General features: G+C 42.5%; 1 protein-coding gene across 4 annotated transcripts in view; it reads right to left on the bottom strand.

The window, feature by feature from the left end:
• LOC136686046 (glutamate receptor ionotropic, kainate 5-like) overlaps positions 1-4,343 on the bottom strand; it is a 105,349-nt gene extending 101,006 nt beyond the window's left edge. For 2 of the 4 annotated variants that reach the window (XM_066659526.1, XM_066659525.1), the window contains exon 1: positions 4,229-4,343. In XM_066659526.1, the coding sequence (XP_066515623.1) occupies positions 4,229-4,343 (115 nt within the window). The remainder of the gene's footprint in view (positions 1-4,228) is intronic. The other 2 variants (XM_066659524.1, XM_066659523.1) reach the window with 1 other exon arrangement.
• Positions 4,344-10,611: the final 6,268 nt, after the last annotated feature.

Consider the following 10,611-nt stretch of genomic DNA (forward strand, 5'->3'; position numbering starts at 1 on the left):
AGCAACCTCTTATCCTTGAGACTGACTCTGCTTCTATAGCTGTGTTAAGGGGCCAAACAAACCTTAGAATACTGGTAACTTAGTTAGACTCTTTGAACCTGCTGGGTTCAAACAATGTGGTAGAGGAATAAATATCAAAATAATTATATATATACACACATATACAGATCTATATATATATTACAGATCTAAGCTTTACCTGAGCAGGGACTCAAACCCTAGTTATCAGATCTTACTGACCTGTGTTTAACCACACTGGGATTGAAGTTTAGTCACCTGCATAGGAGACAGCAGCTTTACTCAATACACCTGCCACAGACTGGATTTTACAGTTAAAACACTGTGGAATCTCACTGTAATTTCAGTCATAAGCAGCAATAGTTAAAATGATTAGCCCTAGTATTAAACCCAATATTTTAAAGAAATAAGACTAAAATTATGTGAAACAGGTGAATTACTGAACAATTAGCTAGTTACCATTAGAAATCATTTAGCTCATAAATACCATATTTAATATACCATGATCTTATGAGCCACTTACCATCCATACAAGGCAACCTAAATATTTCTGTTCTGTTAGTCACAATTCTTTTCTAAAATCTGAATAGAATTCCAGCTAAGTGGTTCAGCAACCACCGCTCCCAACTGGCAATATGTCCAGGATTCTTTGTTCATACAAACAAACAAATGTGTACTGCAGGAAAGAATAGCTGCTGCAAGTCACCTATAAAATCAACAATGTTGTAAGATCTCTCACTAAGAAAGGCCTGGACCTTAGTCTTATGAGATTCAAAGTGATGTTTGTGATAGTGTTTCATAAATATAATTAAAATATTACATGCTATTTCATAATTATGACAGCTATATATTCATTTTCAAGTGTATTTACACAGGACCGATTTCTATATGAAGCAGTATTCCTAGATGTTATTCCAAGAAAGCTATAAGAGCATCACTCTTGACTGAAAAGATTTGAACTCATAAATAACAGGGGTAAAATGCAAACGTGCCCCCCTGCCCTCATATGTGTCATTTTTGTCCTTTATTACATCTTGAAAATATAAAACAGAGGGTTATATGTGCAATAAGTCCATATGAATCAATTTATACGTGCAATAAATCTACGTAAACCACCCTCTGATCTTGACCTGGTAGAACGAACGTGCTCATCCACAGCAGTCTATAAATCACTAGGAAATGGAAGCTGTATTGACTGAGGATTGAAACAGGTCTTGATTAATTACCTCACATGCACCAGTAGTGTTACTGTCCTGGGATTATTATTAAAGAATGCTAATGTCTATATAATTAAAATAATGTTGATATTGTTATTTATACATTATTTATATTCACATTTATATGTTTTAATAAACTAGAAGGTAACACTCTATAGATACATAAATTACATTGTTAATATATATCTTTTTTTCACTTGTAGTATGATTAGGATACTGCAAGTTCACTTCCCATTGATGCTACAGCCCTCAGAGAATCCTAGAGAACACAACTGACCTTGCTCTAAAAGTAAACAGAATGGCCCCACTCTCCCCTATCTCTGCTCAATGTGCTAGCTGATGTGACAGATCTGAGCAGTTTGCATTCTCCTTCGGCTTAATAAACTTAAAACCAATAAAGTGTTTTTTGATGGAATGCCATACGCAGTTCCACCGCTCCAGAACTACTTCTGTGGGCCTTGGTACATGTCTAGTCCACATTTAGCACTGAGCATGTTGACTACAAGCTCATGTCCAGCTGCTCCACAGTATCCTATTACGCTTGATGCCTTTTTATAGTGATTATGCAAGCTGGGTCTGTGCAAGTCGAATAATTCACAAATTATGAATATAGAGAAACTAGACATAGGTTATGTCTTATGCTATGATCCAGGCAATTGCCCACCTTTATCGTCTATAAAAGAGAGGCTTACCTCAGAAATCCAATGTCAGTATGCCTTGCTTTTATTGCCTTGGGAGAAGATCAATGCAGAGACCTTTCACTGTAATTTTTCCTGCATTTGTAATGAATGCAAATTCATTGCAATACTATGTTGATGCACCATTGACTGGATTTTTCATTGACTGAACTATTGTAATAGTATTATCCCTGGCTTTATGCTTACATATTACTGTTCTTGCTTATTCCATGCCAGACATCTTCGAGAGTCCCTTGGTGAATGCTGCTGATTTGAATGAAAAAGATCTGAATCCAATTGTAGACTTTTATTTGCTTAGCATTGACTATGAGCAGTTATTTTTTTTTCCACCAGAATGCTGATGGATGAAGAAAAAAATGACACTTTATGAATTATATTTCTCACATCAGTCAAATCTGCTCTCCTCTGCTACCTAGGAGGCACTTCATATCAAAGACACATAAAATGAAATGGCTGAAAGTCAGGTGAAGTGGCCTAATTTGGAGCGGTTGAAAGGACAGGAAAAGACTTTAGCTTCAAGTGAATAAAACTTCTACAGCAAAACCCCAAGACTGTAACTAGGAAAACTTGAAATTTGACTTATTTATCACTAGATTAGATAAAACTGGACACTTATTCTTAGTAACGTGTTTCCTGAGGCATGTATTTCCCTAAGTACAGTTCTTTGTCGCAGGGGAACTACTGGTTTGCTTTTTTCTACCATTAATCCAGACCCCTGCATCCCATGGGAATCTGAAACTCAGAAACTTGAAAAGGAGTTAATGCCAGGTGAGGGGGAAACTCCCGAACTTGCAGAACCTGAAATAACCTGAAAAAACAGGGTGGCTTAGCCATTAAGTTGGGAATGCCTTGTGAGCTGTTTAACCCAGCTGCTACATTTCATGACACAGCCATCAACTTGCCAGAGATTAAACGTGAACTTGGTTCACAATGCAAGGCAAACCTGGTTCACATAAAACCTCTGGGAAGTGGATGGTTGTCTCATGGTTCCACAGGGCACAGGGTGTCCCTTGTTAAAAGTCAAGGCAGCCATGTAGGAGACCTATATCTGTGGCAGCACAAGCAGGCCAGTGGTCCCCTGTAACATAGAAAGGGACAGCCAAACAGCCAAATATTAAAAGAAAACTAGAATTGTTGTATTTTTACAGCTTCACAAACAATAGAATGCTTCACTGTAATAAGGAGAACAGTGCCTCTGTCATTGCTACTCTGGGCTCAGCGCTGCAGAAACGACATGGACCATGTTAAGCTTGTTTCCACAGTCACAGCTTCAGTTATAAAAGGTTACCGTTGAAGTCCTACACCTTCAGAATGTAGACCGTTTGTTACACTACAAACTTTATTAGCCCCTTTTCACCCTGCCCTTCAGTAGGACCGCCACAGAGCAGGCATTATATGGTGAATCATTCTCGCCACTGCAGTGACACTCCTGGGCAGCACCCTATGACCACAGAGGAAGGACTGGAGGATGACTAACACAAACCGTTCAGCTCAAGATGAGCTAATTGTATCTGACATTGCATCTACAAAGAGGACCAACAAGGCTGATGTGTCTGACACATCACGAGTGGACAGTGAGTTTAAAAACTTGAGCAGCACTTCTGAGGCTGATCACCTCAGTTCAACACAAATTCACTACATCACTGCAGTGCTGAGAACGATCCTGATCTGTGGTGGCTCTCTGGGGGTCCATTTAAGGACTTTTTAAGGAAAGTATGAAGACTATGCTAACACACAAGATGGAGAAAAAAGTATATTGCACAGTCTCCATATGCACCTGAAGGCTGGAGGCACAGAGGAGTGCAGCAACCAAGTGAAGGACAGAGGGAGAAGGCTTCCAACTACAAAAAGCCAAAGGGCAAGTATATCAAGTCATGGTAATTAGTAAATATTTATACTTGTAGATCAGTTTAAGTTATTGTTTCTTGACAATGACAATGACATTTTTCATGTTAGTTCGGCTTTGTTTGAAAGAACACTAGGTAAGCTGTAATATTGTTGGTCCTGGACTCTCCCTACAGGTACCGAGTGTAATACGCTTTTACAGCGCTGTTCTGAAATCAAAAGGGATATGGGGGGGGGGGGGTCCTGCCCTCCTCCAAACGTTACGCAACGCAGTTTCTGAAGTGCTGAACCCAAAGTAGCAGAGTAACTATTACAGGTCACTGAAACATCACAATGATTTTGAAGCTGTAATTTTAGGGCAAAAGAAAAATAAAATAAAATAAAAAATCCATGTAGGGATTCTGGGGTCTTCATCAGTTCATGTCCTGACTGAAAAGGAGATGTTCTCACCCATCCTCACGGCGGCGAGGGCAGGTGCTTGGCTAAAAGAGGACGGGGCCATGGTCAGCAGCAGGAAGAGGAAGAGGAAGTGAATCGACAGCAGCAGCGCTGGCAGAGCCGGCATCTTCCACTGCTCCTCATGGAGAATGTTCGTCTGGCTGCCTGCACCGCCACCTACAGGAAAGGAGGAGACACCGGGCATCAGTAATTTGCGTAATGAGAAGAAACCACTTTAAAGCAACACTAGGTAAAATTTGCTCCTGGACTCCCCAAACAGTTGCAGAATGTAATTAACATTTACAGCACTGTCTTGAAATCAAGGACAGGTGAGATTCCTGCCCACCTCTAGAAAGGCATAGTTCAGTTTCTGCAGTGTTGAACCCAGATTAGCAATGACAGAGGCCTAATGTGAAGCATGAAAACTATTTAGAAGCTGTAATTTGATGTTAAAAATACTACCTTGTGTTGCTTTATATGATATATTTCAAAATATATCAACTTAATTTCTACATGCATCATCTGTAACATAGAAATTAATATTTGGCAGTTACAGCAGACCATAATATTGACAACATTCTCTTAAGCTTCAAGCGTCTGTCCACCCTTGAGGGTTCTCGAGTGCGTAAGTTTATTTTATGTTGGAGTAATATCATGTTCTACATGTACATTGTATGACAATGCAATGCATGGGGGGGGGGGGGGGGGGTTGTTGATGAGCTCCCACCCCTCGCTGCCGTTGTATTCTTAGCTGAACCTATGTGTGCTTTTAGGTCCTTTACACCTTTATTTACTACACATGGGAAAACATGGGAATTTCTTTTTTAATTCATCCGAGAACTTACATTTACGTTTCGGCATAGCTGCTCGAGCTGAGGGTGGGTACATGAGCTTTGCCTGAGGTAAACAAGGACTACTGACGTGCAGACTGACCAATTAAATGTTTACAGAGAAGGTTATCGACCAATAACGGTAGCTCTACAGTCAGACCGTCCAATCAGAAGATTTTAGGCTACTTCACCACGCCCCCTTCTCACTCAAGCGAACCAATCGGAGTAGGGGAGGGCGGGACTAGTTTGTGAACGAGACTTCTCGAAGTTCTATGTAAGCTCTAGACGTTTGTGAAATTCCGCCCGGACATTTTTTTAAGTCTAAAAAAGAGGACATGCAACAAAAGAGCAAAAGCAACAATCCAGAGCAAATTACAATTGTTTAATCAGGCCGTGATATTCTGAATTGTTTGCATAATGACTCAGAACAGCAACTATTCTGGGTTTGTTTTTGTTATTTAATGTGAAGCTTTAAGGATACTTTTTGTAAAATTGTCTCCTTTTGCTGTTAATACGCACACGCTACTTTTTCTGCACTTGGGTTGTGTGGTAGAATTTTATGTTACATGATTTTATACAGAATCAGAATCTTGGTAAATTACTGTTTACAAAATAAGCAAATGTTTACTGATTTATTTTGTCAAATCCTTATTTGTTGTAAAATTCATTCATTCATTCATTATCTGTAAACCTTATCCAATTCAGGGTTGCGGTGGGTCCAGAGTCTACCTGGAATCATTGGGCGCAAGGTGGGAATACACCCTGGAGGGGGTGCCAGTCCTTCACAGGGCAATACACACACACACACACACACACACCTACGGACACTTTTGAGTCACCAATCCACCTACCAACGTGTGTTTTTGGACTGTGGGAGGAAACCCACGCAGACACAGGGAGAACACACCACACTCCTCACAGACAGTCACCCGGAGGAAACCCACGCAGACACAGGGAGAACACACCACACTCCTCACAGACAGTCACCCGGAGGAAACCCACGCAGACACAGGGAGAACACACCACACTCCTCACAGACAGTCACCCGGAGGAAACCCACGTAGACACAGAGAGAACACACCACACTCCTCACAGACAGTCACCCGGAGGAAACCCACACAGACACAGAGAGAACACACCAAACTCCTCACAGACAGTCACCCGCAGCGGGAATGGAACCCACAACCTCCAGGCCCCTGGAGCTGTGTGACTGCAACACCTACCTGCTGTGCCACCGTGCCGCCTTGTTGTAAAATAAAACATTTTAATAAATAAAAACATTTATTGCTATTAATATATATATTAAATATGATTAATAATACTATACCATGTATTTTGTTACATTAGTGTGTTCTTGCAATTAATAGTATTTTTCAGTGTTTTGTTCAAATCGCCAGGAATATCGTTATCACCAAAATCCCCAAAAATATCATGATATTATTTTAGGACCATATCGCCCACCCCTAGTGCACAGCCACTGACCAGGTGCTCCAGCCTGCTGCAAATATAATTATGGACTCTATTATTCAGCTCACAGTTAAACAAATAGACTGGTGGCTCAATAATTCTATTAAAAAATAGGTTTAAAAAGAAAGATTAATTGATTGAAGCGAGTGACAAAAAATGACACTGTTGTTTCAACAGAGGAATCCACAAGTACATCAAGGGCGTTACACAAACACAGTTTTCTTCTTAATTTTTGTGCACTTGGTCGCTGAAAAGCGTAGACGCTGTAAACTACCACACTGCAAATAGTGTGCTGTGCATGCTACTGGGAACATGTCTTGTGCCATGGTGCTAGGTAATGGCACAGTGCCATGGAGGGGTATGGAGCCATGGCTTGAGACAGTGTCACATGACACTTGGAACAGATGTGTGACACAGTCTTTGCTGTAGGTTTGTGAAGCAACAGTGGCTTGCTACTCATCCAGGTAAGGTACGCAGGCTTTAATATCCTTTGACTGATTTTCCAAGCTTGTTTATTTTACTGTGGAATTGAGATAAAACCAGGACATGTGTAAAGTGGTCTGCACGAAGAGCCGTTCGTTTTTACTTTGTTGTAACATTTCAGAGTAGTTTTTATGATATTTGAATTCGAGTGTCAGTTTCAGGGAGAGTTAAGATTAAACACACAGAAGCTCAAATACAAGCTTTAAAGGAGAAAATTGCAGTGCACAGCCCACAGCTCAGACAATAAAATACCTCACATATTCCAGCTTCAACAACTTTATCAATGTTATAATTTTATGGATTAAGCCAGACAACATGCTGAACTTCTCACAGCAGATGTTTGTGTGGGTGGGTGAGTGAGAGAGAGAGAGAGAGAGAGAGACAGAAAGACAGACAGAGTGAGAGAAAGAGAGAGAGGGTAAGAGTGAAAGTAAGTTATGGGTTGTGTCAGCAGAAAAGTAACGTCATCAACATTCCGAACTCAATAGTAGATGTCTAATAGTCGTCTTTTCAATGTCTGTGTTTGGACATTTGTTTGGTCTTTTCAACTTTAATTTTCAATCTTAAGAGACACGTGGGTTTCCTCCGGGTGACTGTCTGTGAGGAGTGTGGTGTGTTCTCCCTGTGTCTGCGTGGGTTTCCTCCGGGTGACTGTCTGTGAGGAGTGTGGTGTGTTCTCTCTGTGTCTGCATGGGTTTCCTCGGGTGACTGTCTGTGAGGAGTGTGGTGTGTTCTCCCTGTGTCCGCGTGGGTTTCCTCCGGGTGACTGTCTGTGAGGAGTGTGGTGTGTTCTCCCTGTGTCCGCGTGGGTTTCCTCCGGGTGACTGTCTGTGAGGAGTGTGGTGTGTTCTCCCTGTGTCTGCGTGGGTTTCCTCCGGATGACTGTCTGTGAGGAGTGTGGTGTGTTCTCCCTGTGTCTGCGTGGGTTTCCTCCGGGTGACTGTCTGTGAGGAGTGTGGTGTGTTCTCCCTGTGTCTGCATGGGTTTCCTCCGGGTGACTGTCTGTGAGGAGTGTGGTGTGTTCTCCCTGTGTCCGCGTGGGTTTCCTCCGGGTGACTGTCTGTGAGGAGTGTGGTGTGTTCTCTCTGTGTCTGCGTGGGTTTCCTCCGGGTGACTGTCTGTGAGGAGTGTGGTGTGTTCTCTCTGTGTCTGCATGGGTTTCCTCGGGTGACTGTCTGTGAGGAGTGTGGTGTGTTCTCCCTGTGTCCGCGTGGGTTTCCTCCGGGTGACTGTCTGTGAGGAGTGTGGTGTGTTCTCCCTGTGTCCGCGTGGGTTTCCTCCGGGTGACTGTCTGTGAGGAGTGTGGTGTGTTCTCTCTGTGTCTGCATGGGTTTCCTCGGGTGACTGTCTGTGAGGAGTGTGGTGTGTTCTCCCTGTGTCCGCGTGGGTTTCCTCCGGGTGACTGTCTGTGAGGAGTGTGGTGTGTTCTCCCTGTGTCCGCGTGGGTTTCCTCCGGGTGACTGTCTGTGAGGAGTGTGTGTGTGTGTGCCCTGTGAAGGACTGGCGCCCCCTCCAGGGTGTATACCCGCCTTGCGCCCAATGATTCCAGGTAGGCTCTGGACCCACCGCGACCCTGAACTGGATAAGGGATAATGAATGAATGAATGACACTGAGGAGTTGTGTGTGTCCAAATGTTTACAGATGTCCTACAGATGCAGGAGATAGATTAGAAACAACAATGCTAGAGTATTCACTGGAGTATCAATTATCCCTCACTGTCTAGTCCTATAAATCAAGCAGTATCTCTTCTGTATGTAACTGGAAGACCTCATTGCGTATTTCTGTAAATGGTCATATGAACCTGAAACACAGAAAACACTTCAAACTGAATCAAATGATTGGCCTTAAGAACAGTTTTTTGTTATATTTCTTAAAATGCTACTTACATTTTGATAACAATCAGTAAAATGAATTCTCTGTTGACAAATAAAATGATTTCTTATAGGCCACAGGACTGCAACAACCAGTCCAATCCGATAGTTTACATGCCTATCTACTACATCACCCTCAGAACTGCTCTGATGACCCTTCCCTGATGACATGAGTGCTGCACATATGCACAAAGTCTCTATATGTGCCTGAAGGCTGGAGGCACAGAGGGGTGCAGCACAGAGCCCTACGAAACCAAGTGAAAGACGGAGGGAGAAGGCTTCCAACTACAAAAACCCAGAGGGCAAACCAGATGAACAATGGCGTAGCTGTTGAGTGTTTTCTTGCATGTCAGTGAGACATGGGGTAGGAGTACGGCGGTTGTAGGTGAGGCATTAGGCACTCTCTGTGTGACTTATCCACCTACATCATTCCCATATTTTAGGTGTGCCATTGGAAGAAGGGCTATTATTGTCATATGTAGAGTGCGCAATGTCTATTTATTTGCTGAGTTGAACAAACTAATATATTATAATATGTTACACTCAGCAAATAATCTGCCTCAATATGTACAAAAGTTAGTTCTCTGTAGAGCATTGCCTTGCCATTTGACTGGGGTGCCCTGAACTTCTGAATAAGGTAACTGCTGTAACCCTCTCGATTTGCAACCATATATAATTCTGTGCAATATATATACACACACATATATAGAGGGGTGAGAAAGAGGTGAAGTAAGATGGGAGCGTGAGAAACAAAGAAAAAGAAAGACAGCAGGGGAAAAAAGATGAAAAGTATATTCTCTCTCTCTCTCACACACACACACACACACACACACACTCACATGTATATAAAGATGTACACACACATACACACATCAAAACGGCGAATGAGGACATCATTCAGTGAAGTGCTGAGTGGACAGAAACCACAACCTAAACTCTTTCAGCCTCCTAACTGCCTGCGTCCCACACACAGCTCAGCCCTTTAACAGCGAATGGTGCTGATGTGCCAAACTAAGTGGGCCTATTAAAACAGCATTGCATACACTAACAGGCCTCTAATGCTGTGTTTACTCAGGGCTCCATTTGGGGTGAGATGCAGGGGAACGTCACATTGTCCAACAAAGTAGATAAACTAACCCCTCATAAACATACCACCCTCCCACCCCCTGAACATTATGCATTAACCACACACACACACACACACAGAGGGTAGACTGCTCCACGGTCTTAGTGCAGCACCTTTGAGCTCCAGCCAAGACTGTGGAACCCCACAGACTGCAACTGACCTGAAGACTTCAGGGATCTGGATGAGGAATGAGGGTGTAAGAGTTCTGAAATATTAGAAGGTACAGCTCAATTTAACAAATGAAAGAACTCTGACCTGTGCCCTGTAAGGAACAGCACTGTCTGAATTATGTGGATGTTGGTGGGTATCTGTGTACGTTTATGAACCTGTTTGTGCACATCACTTTGGGGTAAATGTGCTTTAAATATGAATTACTTACTGAATTATCTACTTACTTATAACATACTGTACAACTTTGCCATTACACAGCAGCTTCTATATACACCCTCAGACAAAACATCCCTTTGGTGGTACCCTCAAGTGTTTTTCTTCTGCATGGTTCCTGCTCTAACTCGACTTGGTTCATTTTCCATTAGGCACCCGGAGCCTACTCGCTCACAGTCCAAAGTGAGCCAAGTACAGACTAAACTTTATGTGTGAATCTGCATTGTTTGTAC

This window comes from Hoplias malabaricus, unplaced genomic scaffold (genome assembly GCF_029633855.1).
Source record: "Hoplias malabaricus isolate fHopMal1 unplaced genomic scaffold, fHopMal1.hap1 H_3, whole genome shotgun sequence".
In the NCBI taxonomy this organism is placed as follows: domain Eukaryota; kingdom Metazoa; phylum Chordata; class Actinopteri; order Characiformes; family Erythrinidae; genus Hoplias; species Hoplias malabaricus.